The sequence below is a fragment of the Sorex araneus genome, chromosome 9, assembly GCF_027595985.1.
Source record: "Sorex araneus isolate mSorAra2 chromosome 9, mSorAra2.pri, whole genome shotgun sequence".
Taxonomy (NCBI): Eukaryota; Metazoa; Chordata; class Mammalia; order Eulipotyphla; family Soricidae; genus Sorex; species Sorex araneus.
The window spans coordinates 61038280-61055659 of NC_073310.1; the positions used below are offsets into that span (position 1 = coordinate 61038280).

The 17380-nt window shown below is 43.5% G+C and overlaps 1 protein-coding gene across 2 annotated transcripts in view; it reads left to right on the top strand.

The window, feature by feature from the left end:
- NSUN6 (NOP2/Sun RNA methyltransferase 6) overlaps nucleotides 1–17380 on the top strand; it is a 31747-nt gene continuing 14367 nt past the window's right edge. For both annotated transcript variants that reach the window (XM_004605481.2, XM_055147058.1), the window contains exons 1-6: nucleotides 1–366; nucleotides 1666–1821; nucleotides 8538–8617; nucleotides 11406–11515; nucleotides 12535–12688; nucleotides 16669–16750. In XM_004605481.2, coding sequence (XP_004605538.2) covers nucleotides 292–366; nucleotides 1666–1821; nucleotides 8538–8617; nucleotides 11406–11515; nucleotides 12535–12688; nucleotides 16669–16750 — 657 coding nt within the window. In that variant the 5' untranslated portion in view covers nucleotides 1–291. The remainder of the gene's footprint in view (nucleotides 367–1665; nucleotides 1822–8537; nucleotides 8618–11405; nucleotides 11516–12534; nucleotides 12689–16668; nucleotides 16751–17380) is intronic.

Here is a 17380-nt window from a genome sequence, read left to right on the forward strand (position 1 = left end):
GGAAGTGGCTTGCTGAGGAGACGCTGTGGGCGCGGGTTTGGAAATGGGCTGCGGGCTTCGCCCGCGGCGGGGCTGCGCGGCGCTCCCCTGACCGCGACTCGCTCTCCCGCTCGGTGTCCCCGCGCTGGCCTCCCGGCCGGCCGGGCCCGCAGCACGGGGATGGGCCCCGCGGCCCCGACTGGACCGCGGCGCTGAGCGGCGCCCATTTCCCGGGCGTCGCCGTCGTGCTTGGGCGGGAGCCGAAGGCCGTGCCCAGCCTCTGCCTCGGAGGACTGAGCCGTCGGGGGGGAAATGGCTTTTTTCCCTAAGATAGCGCTGAGGCTTGAGGTCGAAAACTACCTCAGAGCCAGCTTTGTGAATCCGGAGGTAGGTCAGAGAGACACGTGAGGCGTCCCCACACGCTTCCTAGCGAAATGGGCCGTGGAGAGGAGGCCCCTCGGCGCGCGTGGGCGCGCTCGAACCCGCGCCTCCCGCCTGCGCCCACGCGCTCCTGCACTTGGCTCCTCTGAGAAGAAATCCTCATTTTTTGGGGGGGGTGGGGGGACGCCACACACGGCGATGCTCGGGGGTTCCTGGCTCTGCACCCAGGAATTCCAGCTGGCAGTGCTCGGGCGACCGTCCGGGGGTGCCGGGGGTCGAACCCGAGTGGGCCGCGTGTAAGGCAGGCGCCCACCCCGCTGCGCTCGCTCTCCCAGGCCCACGAGTCTAATTGTTCGAGTCCTGGCCCTGACTTTGAGGGGTCGGGTGCAGACAACCCCACCCGGCCGTGTTCAGGGCTTACACCTGGCTCTGTGCTGGGGGATCACTCCTGGCAGGCTTCGGGACAGCGGAGGTGGTGCCGGGGGTAAAACCCCGCGTAGCCTTGGTCTTTTGCTCCTGTCCTGCTGGATGTACCTGCCAGTGCCTCTCTGCAGGGACCGAGCTGCTTCCCGGGATTAGAGGCCGGTGTGGCGCGTGCCTTTTATGGCTTGGCATTCCAACGGGAAAGCAAGCTTGCACCCGGTCTGAGCACTTGCTCAGGCGCTTGGGTGGAAGTGACGCGCGCTTCTGTGGAGTGCAGCTTCAATGCCAGTGGTTGTGCTTGGTGGTTTGCCAACCTTTAGACCTCAGTCCTTTAGATTTCCTCTCAGATGTGAAAGTGGAAGAGGATCCTTGAGTCCCCAAACTGACAAAAGCTATTAACTGACCATGCAGAAATCTGAAGCTAAAAAACTCAAATATAGTGAATCACTGTCATCCCGTTGCTCATTGATTTGTTCCAGCGGGCACCAGTACCGTCTCACTGAGAGACTTATTGTTACTGTTTTTGGCATATCCAATACGCAGGGGTAGCCTGGCGAGGGCTTGATACTCTCGGTAGCTGCCAGGCTCTCGAGAGGGGCGGAGGAATCGAACACGGCTTGGCTGCGTGAAAGGCGAACGCCCAGCCCCTGTGCTATCGCTCCAGCCCTAGACATAGTGAATGAAAAGTACATATTTGGAACCTGGATTTTCTGTGCATGCAAATTATAGAGACTGGTTAAAAAATACTCTAGGGGCTTTCGGGTATTGATAATGAATGAAGGCAATGACATTCTGGTCCAGACAGTAAGTCTTCAACATTCTCTTTAATAATGTTAATTTGTAAAGGGAACTAGAGACGTTAATTTATTCTTTTCTTTTCAGGTTATAGCAGCTGGAGGTAAAGATGAAGCAGAAAGGAAGTTTGAAACTCTGTTAAAGCACTTGTCACACCCGCCATCATTCACAACTGTCAGAATAAATACACACTTAGCCTCAGTACAATATGTGAAAAATTTGTTGCTTGATGAACTCCATAAGGTTTGTGCACATGTTTTTATCATTATGTATATAGTACTATGGTATGTCTGTGTTATAGAGCTCTCCACCGGTATCTTCTGATATGCAGCTGACCCTCCTTATTCAAGGGGGAATTTGTTCCAGTAACCTGTCTTGGACACCCAGATCCTCAGATGCTTAAGTCCCTTTTATAAAACAATATTTGTATAATGTGTGTACAACTCCCGGTGTATTTTAAGTCATCTTAATTTATAATGGCAATGTAAATGCTTTGTAATGCTATGATTGTATACTTTATGTAGGAAACAATGACAAGATAAAAATATCTGTGTGTCCAGTATAGGTAAAGCCGTTAGAGGCTGATTCTGTGGTTATAGAACCCTTGGATTTGAAGGGCTGGTTAGTATCTTTGCTAACATTCCAGTTTTGTAAGTGAAGCAATTCAGGATAATGAATGTTAAATTGCTCAGGATTATATAATAATGGCTATGCCAGAACTGGAACTTAGCATTTCTAATTTTGAATTTATTTTCATGGCTAGCTTACATAATGCCTAGGGACCTTAATTACCTTATCACTGAAATATATGAGAAGGGCAGAGATTCCTCAATAGGCTAGAGTGCAAGCACAGCATTCTGGAGACCCAGGTTTTATTATTATTATTTTTTAAATTTATTTTATTGAATCACCATGTGGAAAGTTACAAAGTTCTCATGCTTATGTCTCAGTTATACAATGCTCAAATACCCGTCCTTTCACCAGTGCCCATATTCCACCACCAAAAAAAAAAACAACCCAGTATACCTCCCACCCCCCCCACCCCCGTCCCCCTAGGTCCCCACCCCCACCTGCATAACTGATAAATTTCACTTCATTTTCTCTTTACCTTGATTACATTCCATATTTCAGCATAAAACTCACTATTGTTGTTGGAGTTTCAACGCAGAACTCATTCTTGTTGGAGTTTATCCCCAAAAATACGGCCCTATTGACAAGGAAACATTTGATAATTAGTTTACCAATGATGAGAATGAAGAGATATAAAGATATACTGCAGCCGCGCAGTTTAGGATTTCTGTATTTTAGTAATTAAGTCCAGGGAGATTTAAGTTGGAAATTGCATCATTTCCCTTCCTGGGGCAGCATGGAGCAAAAGCTTAGTTCATAGTCTGGAGACATGGCTGCAAGCACTTGCTGGGACCAGAAGTCATGTAGCTGGCTCTGGATCTTGCTCGTTCAGCAGCAAAGTGGCCGTGCAAAAGCATGGCCACCCGGAGACCCAGGTTTTATCCCTAGCAATGTGTGGTCCCCTGAGCACCCATTGGAGTGACTGCTGTGTGTCCAAGGAAGACAATACATTTGAAAAGGTCAGTTTTAACTAAAAGTCTGATTTTGCAGCAGATATCCTAATAATCATCTAAATACAAAAAGCAGGTACAGCTTTCATTTGTCACAGGCTACGTTACCAATTTTTTTTTTTTGATGTGATCAGAAATTTCCGAGATTTTTTTTTTTTAATTATATGACATTAGGGACTGAAGCAATAGTACAGATAAGGGTAAGGTGACCAACATGAATTCAGTCCCCGGCACCATATATGGTCCCACGACCACCACCAGTTGTGATCCCTGAGTGCAGAGCCAGGTATGGCCCCAATTCAAATATAAATAAAATTTCATGACATCTGTGGAATATGTGTTAGACATTTTTTTAAACTTTATTCATTTATTTACTTAGGCTTTTTGGGTCACACCCAGCGATGCTCACGGGTTACTCCTGGCTCTGCACTCAGGAATTACTCCAGGCGGTGCCTGGGGCACCATATGGGGTGCCGGGGATCGAACCTGGGTCAGCCGCATGTAAGGCAAACACCCTGTCTGTTGTGCTATCACTCCGGCCCCTGTGTTAGACATTTTTAAGACACAGCTTGAAGTAGTAAATGACCAGGTTGTGAGAACCAACTAGAATCATTTATAATTGTGTGACCAAAACTTAGCATAATAATAAAGATCTAGAAAAAAACAGCAGCTTCTCTAAGCCATTACATTAACTTCTCTACAAGCAGCTTCTTGAAGCCATTACATACGTTTTCATATGTTTGACATATGTTTTAAGCTAGCAGACAGGACCCTATCCTGAGACCCAGCAGAGGTGCCTATAACTTGGGAAGATACAGATGATGATGATGATGATGATGATGATGATGATGATTTGGCACCTTGTTCCAAGAGCCCAGCTATTCTAGCTTTCCAGCTAGGTGTACAAGATCTCCTGGTCTGAATAGAATGTGTCTGTGAGTGTCATTCTAAGTGGACTTTGAAGCCTTCCTTAAAGGTTAGGAAAAAGTGAAGGTGATGAAGTGGCAGGCCCTGATGACAGAGCACGAAACGGGTCTTGGAAGAGACAGTTACCTTCAGCCACTGGCTATGGACTGATCTCAGGCTGCAGGTGTCGAAAGGCTGAAAACCACTGCAGTGCCCTAGTATCACTGCGGATCCTGGGCTCTCTGGAGGGCAGGTGCCTGTCTGCAGCTGTGCGTAAACAGTTGAAGAGTGCTGTTTTGGGCCGTTTTAAACTTGTAATGACTTAGGGAAGCTACATATTTAATATCATTCTGAATAAAATTTTCACTACCAGTAATTTAAAGTGATTTCCTCCATTAGTGGGAAAGTTCATACTTTGAATGAGTGAAACCTGGGTTCAGTTCCTTACACTGCAATTAAAAATAAAAACCAAACCTATAAAAATTAATTTTTTTCCTTTCATATTTCCAATACTCCTGTTTCCTAGGGAGATGTTCCAAATGGAAGGGGTAGGACGTGTCCCAAATTTATTTGGGCCACATGTTAAAAATGCAATGTTCTAAAATAAAATGTTGGCTTTAAATGAAAATCCAGGAGATGGAGAGGCTTGAAACTCCATATTGTAGTGGGATGCCAAATGATTGGCTCTTTAGAGTACAGCTACAGGGTTAAACATAAACCCAGCAATTCCAATCTGAGGTTTCTACCCAAGAGAAATGAAAACATGTCCACACAAATGCTTAAATGTGTTTATTTATAGCAGCTCATCATAGCTAAAAGAGAGAAACGTTCTAAATGTCCACCATCTGGTATTGAATGAGGATACGTGCAATAATTTATTCGTGGCAGTGAAAACTAATCATCACTGAAGGTAACAGATCCATGCACTGTGCATGGGTAAACCTCACTTTATGTTCTTATGTAAAGTGAAGGAAGTCAGACTCTATGCTACCATGAGGGAGGGAGCTCTGTGTGGCTGGAGCACATGCTGTGCATGCAGGAATCTTGTCACAGCTAGGAGTGACCCTATGCGCTGTTAAGTGTGCCTCTCACTCCCCAAATGATATCATATGTTAATTTGACTTTTGTGAAATACCCAGAAAAGGCAAAACTATAGAGAAAGTAGATAGTTGGGGCTGGAGCAATAGTACAGCCAGTAGGATGTTTGCCTTGCACATGGCCAACCAGGGTTCAATCCCCAGCATCCCCCAAGGACCACCAGGAGTAATTCCTGAGTGTAGAGCCAGGATTAACCCCTGAGCATCGCTGGGTGTGACCTCCCCCACCCCCCGAAAAAAAGTAGATAGTTGCCTGGAATTGGGACCTGGGAACAGACATTGTCTGCAAATGGGCATATGGAGCCTTTGTGCTGTGATGGAAATACCAGAAACGGCAATTGTGGTTATTGTGCAATTCTTTACATGTAGTGAATGATCTTTGAGTTGTGCATTTTTAATAGGTATGTTTTATAGTCTGTAAATCATGCCTCATTTAGTTTCTGTACTCACCTTCCAGTGCACAATGGCTGCTCTCTACTGGGGATTTGGAGGTCACTCTCAGTAGTGTCTGGGGACCATATAGAGCTGGGAATTGACCCTGGAATTCCCAGTTGCAAAGCATGTGCTCCACATTTTTGAACTATTTCCCTGGGCCCAATATTCAGTGTTTTAAAAAGTGAATTCAAAAGGACCAGAGAGATACTACAGCAGCCAGGGCATATGCCTTGCAATCAGCCAATCTGGGCTTAATCCCCAGCTCCCCATTTAGACTCCTGAGCCCTGCCAGGAGTAGTCCCTGGGCACTGAGTCAGAAGTATGTCCTGAGCATTGCTGAGTATCCCCAACTCCTGAAACAAAACCCCCAAAATAGAGGGTGGAGGACACAATGAAAAACTTTAGAGATTTTAAAGGGGTTTAAGGCCCTGTGCCTTGCTTGTAGCCTTACTTGTTCTGAATATGGCATGGTTGATGGTTGCTCACAACACTGCCAGGAATGACCGTTGAGCCTCTCAGGTATGACCTAAACACTCCAGCCCACAAATAAATTTAAAAGTGTCATGGAGCAGATATAGTAGAAGAAGGTAGTGAGGTGCTAAGTTTTATATTCTAGGGAATTATGTACATGTATGGTTTTGTGAAAATTTGATTTCTATATAAAATGAAAAAGAAGAAAGGAAACCCCTTGATTTAATGTGGTTTATGTTTTTTTCCTTCTGTTTTTGGGCCACACCCTGCAGTGCTCAGGGACCATTTCTGGCAGTTCTCAGAGGTCCATATATGGTTCTGGGATTGAACCTAGCTTGGCTGTGTACAATGCAACTGCCTTACCTGCTGGTACTGTCTCTTCAGCTTCTCACATATTTCTGTAGTATAAAGCAAGTGATACTCATGAACAAAAGTAAGTGAGAAAATGTATTGTCTACTTGAAAGAATCAGTTTACCATAGATTAGATATTGTAAGTTCATCAAACAGTGATTAAGTCTTTGGAGACTAGGGAAGAGACAGGGAGAATGGGGATGAGAGAGTGTTTTGATTTGTTTTTTGTTTTTAATTTTATTTTTGGGTTTCGGACCACACCCAGTGACATTCAGCATTTTTTTCATAGCTCTGTACTCAGGGATTATCATGGAGGTGCTCAGGGGACAATATGGAATGCAGGGAATCGAATCCAGGTTGGCCGGTGCAAAGCAAACACCCTACCTGCCATACTATATTTCTGGCACCAGGGGCAGTTTTTTTAAATGAATATTAAATAGACTCCTGAATCCACTTTTTCCTGGGGAGCAGCAGAAACCTGGATAATTTTTGACCTGGTGAAAAATTTGCTTTCTGTAATAGTTTTTCTTTTATCAACTTATAAATTAAGTTGATTTTAGAAGTGTTTTTTTCTGGGTGGCATATGGATACTACAGGAAAAGTATATTCTCATTACTGCTCTATCACATAGTATCTGAAGTCTAAAGACTAGATAATTTCTTGCCCATGCGCTAGATTTGTTCTCAAATATTTGCACAGTTCCCCCTGATGGAGCATGCAGTTCTTACTGGCCTACCCACTCTTTGTTCTGCTTTGTGGGATGCTCAGTCATTCTGAAGTAGTGGTACACTGAAATCCCACTTTCTAGGAAAGAAGTCATTGCTTTGTGGTCTTTGCTAATTTCAGTGGCATAAATATTCCTCTGTGGTTGGTTTCAGGGTATCAGTGTAACCATGGAGCTAGGAAGTGATAACACATAGTTGGCTTTCGGGGTACTGAGAGCTGGCTCGGCCCCAGTACTTAGACCACTGGCCCTGCACCTGTTTCTTGTATGAAAGCCACATATGAAGAAGGGCACTGAGAATCCTCCACCTTTGCCACAAAATTTATTTCACCCGCATTTTATTTTTTACGTCTCACTTGGTGGTGTTCAGGGGTTACTCCTGGCTCTGCACTCAGAAAGTATTCCTGTAGGGACCTCTGTGGGATGCTGGGAATTGAACATGGACCAGCTGCATGCAAGGCAAATGCCCTACATGCTGTACTACCTATTTGAGCCCCATCTTTCCCCCTTTTCTCCTTATCAAAACTGACATAGCACTCAGTATTTTTTTTTATTTTATTATTTTATTATTATTATTATTATTATTATTTTGCGGGCATTGGCTGAGGATTTGAGCCACACCAGCTCTGTGCTCAGGAATCCAATTCTGGCATTAATCAGGCTGCCATGTGGGGTGATGAGGATTGAACCCAGGTCAGCCGCATGCAAGGCAGAGACACCCTACACTCTGCATAGCACTCAGTATTGTTAGTGTTTAATGAATGATGTTTACCAATCTCAAAATGTTTAGTAATCTCAATCTGCAATGCCCTATTCATAGAATTTTTCTTTTCTCTCGTTTTTGTGGTGCTGGGGATCGAACCCAAGGACTCAAATGTGCATACCATGTAACTACTGAGTCACATTCCTTACCTCCTACTTTTTTCCTAAGGATATTAAACGCAATTCAGTATTGGATGTATATTTTCAACATCAGTCACTTAAGGTGAAAATTTGATTATAAAGTCAAACATTAAATGGAGTTGAGCTTTATGACGTAGTCAGGATGCTTTGAAATTCATTATAAAGGAAACATAGTTGTTTTAGATTTTTGTTTGCTTTTTTATTTGGGGGACACAGCTGTGGTGCTCAGGGGTTATTCCTAGCTGTACACTCAGAAATCATTCTAGGCAGTGCTTGTGGGACCATGTGGGATGCTGGTGATCGAATCTGGATCAGCCGGGTGCCAGGCAAATGCCTTACCCTCTATACCATCCAGCCCTGCTTAGGCTTTTTTTTTTTTAAAGTAGTATCCCGTGGAAGCTTTATGGTTTTTGAAGTCATGATAAAGTTCTGCAAGTTGAAATTTATCAGATTTATTACTTGCTTTATAGTTTGTTTTTTATTCCTAACAGCAATATAATGGATTAAGTGTTCCTGTTCTTCAACATCCAGACCTTCAGGATGTTCTCCTTATTCCTGTCATTGGACCTAGGTTTGTAACTTTTATTTTTCAAATTAACGTAGGTAGAAATTTGTCACAGGTTCATTCTTTACTGTTACACATTTTTATATTTTACTGGTAATACTTTCTCCATTACTAGCAGTTTTATATAAAAAGACAAGAATTCACAAATTTATGTGTTGTCCATATTCCATTATGGAAAAGACTGTAAAAGAAGACTCAGAGTGGAACTCATACTGCTGAGAATAATGCATTTTTATTTACTGTTTTATTTACTTAAAAAATTGGGGAGTGGGGTAGGCTATACCCAGCAGTGCTTACTGCTTTTTTCTGGATCTGTGCTCAGGGTTCAATTCTAGTGGGACTTGGGTAACCATATGTGGTGCTGGTGATTGAATCTGGGTCTACCGTGTGCAAAACAATCACCCTACCCATTGTACTATTGCCCCTGTCTCAGAATAATGCATTTTTAGATGAATTCAGTGTAGTGATTATTTCTACTTTCTTTATATTTTTATTATTTCTACTTTTTATTAGTAACTGTACTGTAAACCACAATGTAAAACTTGTTATAATAATAGGTGTCTCTCATAGGGGTATACTGATGGGTGGGAGGCAAACGAGTGTATAGGGATGGAACTGGTGGAGGGCAGTGGATGCTAGTGAAGGGATTGGTGTTGAGACATTTATGCCTTAAAACCAGTCATGAATACTTTGTGATTGCACAGTGACTAAATAGAAAAAGAAATTTAATTCATTCCTAATGAAGTGAAATTACTGTGTATGTTCTTAAAAGAACAATATTTTTCTATTCATTTGCATATTCAGAAAGGATGTATTTAAAAATCTAAAAGATAACCTGTATATTACGGGTGTTCTATTTCTTAGCAACATAAAATACTCTCTAGTTATGGTATAATATTTATATCCCTAAAAGTTATAATAAAAGTGTCAGGTAATTTAGTGGCTATAGATAGAGGATCAGGGGTTTAATAAATTATAGTTTATCATGCAGTGGAATGTTATGTTGCCTTTAATGCAGAAGAATTATACATGCAATTAAAAAAAAAACCTGTGCACAATTATCAAAGCATGTGGCTGTGATTATGATAATCACTTATGTTTTTTTTGCCACACCTGGTGGTGCTCAGGGCTTACTCCTGCTTACTCTTGGCTCTGTGCTTAGGCATCTCTCCTGGTGGGGCTCAGGACCATATGTTGTGCCAGGGATCAAACCTTGGTCGACTGTGTGCTAGGCCAGTGCCTTACATTCTATTGCTCCAGCCCCTAATCGTTTGTTTTTTTTTTTATTATTAAAAAAATAAAACAATTACACATTCCATTTATGCTGAGTTTGGAGGGTATAGCTTAATGAGTTACAGGGGTTAATTGTTTAAGGACAAAGTGGGGCAAGAAGGGGAGAAGAGGTTTTTTTCTCATAATTATTTTTGTTTTTTTTAGTATGAGCACGTGTTTTGCAATTAGGTGATTTTTTTTTTGTAAGAGTTTCAATATGAAACTGCTTACAATTAAATACCATTTGCTGAGGTTTCCTACGTTTAAATAGCAGTGAAGCACCCATCCAGTCACCCACTCAATCAAGATGTAACCCATTTCCCTTACCTTGAAACATGTTTTGCATCCGCCCTACCAAGAAACCATGGTTCTGGTTTCTCTCATCTTCTCAGTGTTAAGTCAGTCTTTACTATGTTTGTGATCACAGGTCTTTTGAGATTGTGCTTCTAATCATTTCTCAGCTGTTTGGCTAAGGTTCAGTGATGTTTTGCTTCTGATAAGAATGCAGAGTTTCAGGGAGCTGGAGAAATAGTACTGCTTTCCCTGCAGTGAGTTCGATCCTCTCATGAAATCACAAGTGAGAATCAGCGGAAGAACTAGGGTCCCACCCCCATCCCACAGTCACAGCTCCCTAGCAAATAGAGTTATCTGGTAGGAAATAATGCCAGTTTTCTTAGAAGTGATTTTAAACTACAGTCATTGTCGTCTTGTTGCTCATCGATTTGTTCAAGAGGGCACCAGTAACATCTCTCAGTGTGAGACTTATTGTTACTGTTTTGGGCATATTTGATATAGCTTGCCAGGCTCTGCCGGGCGGGCGGGATACTCGGTAGCTTGCCGGGCTATCTGAGAGGGACGGAGGAATCAAACATGGGTCGGCTGCGTGAAAGGCAAACACCCTACAGTAGGAATCTAAAACATGAAAGAATCTAAGGGAATGAAAGGAATTCTTTTTATCTGTTTGGGCCATGCCCAGCAGTTCTCATGGCTTCACTCTTGACTCTGTGTTCTCTGTGTTCAGGGATCATTCGTGGTGAAGGTGGGGTACCTATATCAATGCTGGGGATCAAACCTGGGTCAGTTGTGTGCAAGGCAAGAGCCCTTCCCGCTGTATTCTCTCATGTGCTCCTTGGTGCCTCTTTATTGGGTTCCCTTTCCGCTGCACTTCTTTTTCTTTTTTTAAGAACCCTATTGAAATTTTTTTTTTCTTAAAAATACTTTTTTGGGGGCCGGAGCGATAGCACAGCGGGTAGGGCGTTTGCCTTGCACGCGGCCGACCTGGGTTCGATCCCCGGCATCCCATCTGGTCCCCCAAGCACCGCCAGGAGTAATTCCTGAGTGCAAAGCCAGGAATAACCCCTGAGCATCGCTGGGTGTGACCCAAAAAGCAAAAAAAAAAAAAAAAAAAAAACTTTTTTGTTTTATATTTATTAACACCCTCTCCTCGACCACCCCATCCCTCAGAACATTCAAAAGGTTGGCAATGTTGAAGGCATGTCACGGTTTTGTCTTGTTCCCCAAGGAAGAACATTAAGAAACAACCATGTGAAGCTGTGGTCGGTGCCCAGTGTGGCAATGCAGTGCTGAGAGGTGCCCACGTCTATGTGCCAGGAGTTGTGTCAGCCTCAGCATGTAAGTGCAGTGTTTAAGTTTCTCTGTAAAATAAAAATTTCCTAAAACTTATATGCATTATCAGATGGGAATTTTATTAAATTATCATGCATACTATCTTTAATTTGCCTTTATCAGAGTTTGCCAGGGTTTGCATTTTATACAGCCCATGAGGTATTTATCTGAGAGGCACAGTATCATCCATGTAAGGTTTTTTTTTTTTTTTTTTTTTTGCATTTTGGGTTGCACCCAGCGATGCACAGTGGTTACTCCTGGCTCTGCACTCAGGAATTACTCCTGGCAGTGCTCAGGGGGCCATATGGGATGCTGGGAACCAAACCCGGGTCGGCCGCGTGCAAGGCAAACGCCCTACCTGCTGTGCTATTGCTCCAGCCCCCCCATGTAAGGTTTTTTGCCAGTGTTTTTCTTTCTGTAAGAGAGTGGGTGTGATGTATGTTTAAGGAGGTTTTTTGGAAGAAAATTTGGAACAGGAGGATTGACCCAAAGATACCCAGATTTATGTAAAGTATTGTAGGAAGTATTAGATTTGGGGGAAGTAACTTAAAGTACCAATCCTTCTGTTTGGTTAAAAATTTGTGGGTGAGGGGCTGGAGCAATAGCACAGTGGGTAGGGCGTTTGCCTTGCACGTGGCCGACCCAGGTTCGATTCCCAGCGTCCCATATGGTCCCCTGAGCACCACCAGGAGTAATTCCTGAGTGCAGAGCCAGGAGTAACCCCTGTGCATCACCGGGTGTGACCCAAAAAGCAAAAAAAAAAAAAAAAATTGTGGGTGAGAAAGGATATTTAAACACTCTCTTTATTTTCCTAGGAGTAGATCTTCAGTTGGGTTCTTGTTAGGAAACAGAAAGTAAAGCTCTATTTTCTGTTCCACAAAATGAGTTAATGGAGCCAGTTTTGATTGAAGCCCCTAGAACCTCCGCCCCTCCTCCTTAGCCACCCTCTGTCTGATTAAAGAATTTTCGTTTTTCTTACACCAAAGTACAGAACACTAAAGTGTGATTTTTCTTCCTTTTTCTAGTTATGAAAGCTGGAGATATTATTTCCGTGTACTCTGATATTAAAGGCAAATGTAAAAAAGGAGCCAAAGAATTTGATGGAACCAAAGTATTTCTTGGAAATGGTGTTTCTGAACTAAGCCGCAGAGAAATCTTCAGTGGGCTTCCCGAACTAAAGTATGTTATCCAAGTGTTTGGAAGGAAATAAATACTCTTCTTTTTGTGGTTCAAGAATTTTAAAACAAGAGTATATCTGGTTGCATTGTATGGATAATATTTTGGTATAATAATTAGCCCTTATTTCCTTGTTTTGGAGAAAATGCTTTTAGGTAATAAATGCCTAGACTAAATACTGTAAGCTATTAGTCACACTGATTGTCAAATAACTTTACTTTTCCTTTTGAATTTTATTTGAATTTTATTGTTTTGAAACTTTCTATATCATTTGAGAACAGTACTTAGGTAAAGGAGAAGTTAATCCAGTTTTATTGTTTTAACGTTATCTTTTTGTGAAAGGAAAGTTTATAATGTTAATATACAGTAAAATTGTTTTAATTAAATGTTAACAGAAAGTCAGCATTCAACATGAAAAGTTATGGCAAAACAATGTTTTTTGTCAAGGTTTGCATTTCATATAGCCCATGAGGAATTGATATGATAGAGAAGCACAGTGTCATCCGTGAAAGGATTTTTGCCAATGTTTTTCTTTCTGTAAGAGAGTGGGTGTAATATTTGCTTGAGAAGGTTTTTGGAAGAAAACTTAGAATAGTAAGGATTGACCCAAAGGTACAACTATATTTTGTAAAAATACAGGGTTATTTTGTTGTGGTGGTGGTGGTTTTTGGTGGCTCTCAGGGATCACTTCTGGCAATGCTCAGGGTACCGTATTGGCTCTAGGGACCAAATCTGGATCAAAACTGCATGAAAGTAAGTGCCCTGCCTCTGTACGATCTCTCCCGCTCCCAAAATGCAGTTATTTTTTTATCATCTATGGCTGTTGGTTCTAAATACAGTTGAGAGCTACCCAGTTCCTTTGTCTAGTGTTTTCAGACTGTTCTAATTCTACTTCTAGCTCCATCATTGCACAGAAGATGCCAATTTCTCCATCTTACTCATACCTGGCTGCTGGAACCATTTTTTATGTTGTAGCAATTTGGGCATATAATCAGATTCTTCTGAAGATCAGCTTCCTGTTTTAAGTGTCAAGAACTTCTAAACTGCCAGGAAGATTTTGCTCTCTTTAGCAGACTATGACTATGGAGATAAAGAAGTATGGGAAGGACTTGCTGCCTGAGGCTCTGGCTTTTGAGAAAGTGATTTATTCAGAAGTTGATGGAGGTAGTTTATCAATCTCTGTACCCCCCTCCCGCAGCTGAGGGGACACATGAGGCAAGAGAAGGGAGTTAGGGTGTGTGCCTGTTGACTGGCTGATTGATCTTCAGCACAGGCTGTTTGGGGTTGGGGCCCGGGGGCCTCACCTCAGGTCCCTGTTGCTTTTAGTGCTGCCTGCTCAAAAAGTCAGTGATTTTACTTCCATTGCTGCAGGGTTTTTTGTTTGTTTGTTTGTTTGTTTTGCATTTTGGGTCACCCCTGCGATGCTTAGGGGTTACTGCTGGCTCTCCACTCAGGAATTTCTCCTGGTGTTGCTTGGAGGACCCTATGGGATGCCAGGGATCGAACCCGGGTCTGTCACATGCATTGCAAATACCCTCCCCAGTTACTATCGCTTCTGCCCCCATTGCTGCAGGTTTGGGCTGTGCTAGTGTTGGGGCTCATTGACGTCTTGCTGTGGCCACGTGTGCTTTGCAAAAGGGCTGAGTGTTTGAGCCGGCTTTGGGCGCTTCTGTTTCAGGATTCCAGCCATCTGCTGTGGTTATCTTTGGGCTTGTAAGAGAGAATTAACACTGGGGCCTGCTCTCCGAGTTCGTTCTTTGTGGTTTACTCATCTTCCTTCTCTTCTTTGATGTGGTGGTTCTCGTAACTGGGCCGGAAGACTTTTCTGAGTGTTTTTCTTTGTGGTAGGAGGCAGCCACCTTTCAAAAACACTTCATAAATTCAAGCGCAACAGCTGGGCTCCTGCTCTGCCTAAGAGAGAAAGAGCACACCGCCTTATAAAGAAATAGTATGTGCCGTTAGAAAAAGGGGCGGTGGGTTCCAAATAAAGTCCTTTGTGCTGTACCCCACCGAAACTTAGTATTAACTGTGGTCTAAGTTTCTCCCAAAGTAGAAATTGAACCTAACCAGTCAGAGTTTGCCTGATCAATGCTCATGAGGTAACATGCCTTCCCTCATGGATGGATGCTTTGCCTGAAGTTATCTCCTTTGGCCAGTGACCTTATCTCACCCTTTTTCTGACTATAACAAATTTCCATTTTATATAACTTTTTTTGTTTGTTTGTTTTGGGCCACACCAGAAGTGCTCAAGGTTTATTCCTGATTCTGTGCTGAGGGATCACTGCTGGGTTCATTCCCAGGCTCTGCCAAACAACGTATACACTCTGTGTGTGTGTGTGTGTGTGTGTGTGTGTGTGTGTGTGTGTGTGCCCAAGTGTATGTTATATGTTATTTATGGTTGAATGATAATTGACTGACATTATTCTTTGTTATTATTATTTTTTTTTAATTTGGGAGGGGGCCACACCCAGCTGTGTTCAGAACTTATTCCTAAAGGCTCAGGGACCACTTATGGTGAGGCGCAGTGTATGTGATGCTGGGATTGAACCCAGGTCTGACTCGCTCTACTATCTCATCGACCCAATTATTGTTAATTAAACATTGTAAAGATGACATGCTTGTACTGGTAGGCATAGTTAAAAAGAGATAGCCCAAAGGGGCCCAGAGCTCAGGATATTGGGTTAGTCAGGCCCATCTGGGTTAGGAAGGCCGGCATATAAATGTGCACATTTCTGTGTATTTCAGAGGGTTAGAGTTTGGCAATTTAGAAAGTCTTTTTTTGTTTTGTTTTGTTTTTGGGTCACACCCGCGATGCACGGGGGTTATTCCTGGCTCTGCCCTCAGGAACTACTCCTGGCAGTGCTTGGGGGCCCATATGGGATGCTGGGAATCGAACCTGGGTCAGCTGTGTTCAAGGCAAATGCCCTACCCGCTGTGCTATAGCCCCCTAAGAAAGTCTTTTAAGTGAAGGAACAGTCCAGGGTTTCTAGGAGTTTAATATTAGGTCTCCCCTAGACTGTGGTTGAGGCTGAGGTCTTGGTCTAGGTGCTTGCACCATTGTCTCAGTGTAGAACTGACTTTTGAATGTAGAGTAGTGACATTTGAGATGTTTTCCTGTATACAGCCTGTTCTAGTCAGGATTTCAGTAGGAAACGGTTTGCTTTGATCCTGCCTACAGCAGGACCCAAGTAGTCTTACTTCTAATTGAAAATGCCTGATTTGATTGGATTCACTGATGCCTAATTGTTAACACAAGATGAAAGCTAAAATGGAGGAGAGGAAGAAAGTTATATTTATCATGTACTGGAGGTGGTTAGAAGTGAGGGGAGTTCATAGTTTGGGGGGAGGGGAGCAAAATACGCCTCTCCCAAACACACCATTTTGGCATGGGCATAGTTGATTTGAAAATAATACACTAAAAAAACAAACACAAAAAAATGGGCTCGGGAAACACCTGAATGTTGTCCTGTCCTCAGGAAGGCAAGATTGCCCAAGGGCAGGGCAGCACAATGGGGGCTCCTGCCCCAGAGTGTGCTCCGATTTCTCTCTGGGGCCTGAGGGAGCACATAAAGGGTGAAGACACTCACCTCGTCTGCCACCAGTTCCTATTTGATTTTTCAGTTCTACCAGAGTGACCCTTGAACACAGAGCCAGGAGAAAACCCTGAACCACAACCTCTACCCCCGCCCCCTGCCCCCCCCAAAAAAAAACCCAAAACCAAATAGCATTTTATGTTTGACATGCTGCATGGACACGTTCCTGGAAAGCTTGTGTAGATCAGCATTAACTTAACTGTAATCTACATTTCTCAACTGGAGTCTCCCCCCAGGATATTGCAAAGGGTCACAGGTGAAAACAGAGTCAATGGGGCAGGGCTGGTGGGGAGAGGACTCAGGAGGGCCAGAGTGGGGCATAGTCAGTTAGAGATTGAAAAATGCTGTGGAGATCAGGTTGTTTGTACCAACACTTGATTTCCTTTTCAGAGGTGTAGGCATAAGAATGACGGATCCCGTGTACCGCAGCCCTTCCTTTGACAGTGTCCTGCCCGGCTATGTGTTTTTACAAGTAAGTGAAAAGTCAACTATTCGGTGCTCTTGAAACAGTCTTCAGTGAATTGTGTGGAATCTGAATGTTTCTTTGAGAACTTCTTTTCGAGGGGAGGGTGGCATTTATGTATTTTCTGATCTGCCTTTCATTACGCAGTAAGACAAAAACTTCTCTTCCCCACTTTCCCTTTTCTGTATTGTTGCTGTGATGACCAGGGGTCACACACAAACATAGACGCCTTACTGGCCAGCGCAGATGCCCGCACATGCTTGGCTGCAGTGTGTGGAGGTGACCCCCTGGCAGAGCTGTGTTCCCCTCAGAGCAGTGTGCCTGCCTAGCCTACAGCCTGGGGGTGACGCTGTAGATGCAGTCAGGGCTCCCTAACCGCCTTCTGATTCTGCATCTGCCGTTGGGTGTTCGGCTTGGGGGCTGTACCCGTGTGCTCAGGGCTTACTCCTGGCTCGGCATGCAGAGATCACTCCTGATGTTACAACGGGGCATTGGGTCCAAGTCAAGCTCATGCAAGGCGAGTGCTCTACCCACTGTACTCTTTCTGCAACCCACAACTGAATTTCTTTTTTCTTTTTTTGCTTTTTGGGTCACACTTGGCGATGCACAGGGGTTACTCCTGGCTCTGCACTCAGGAAT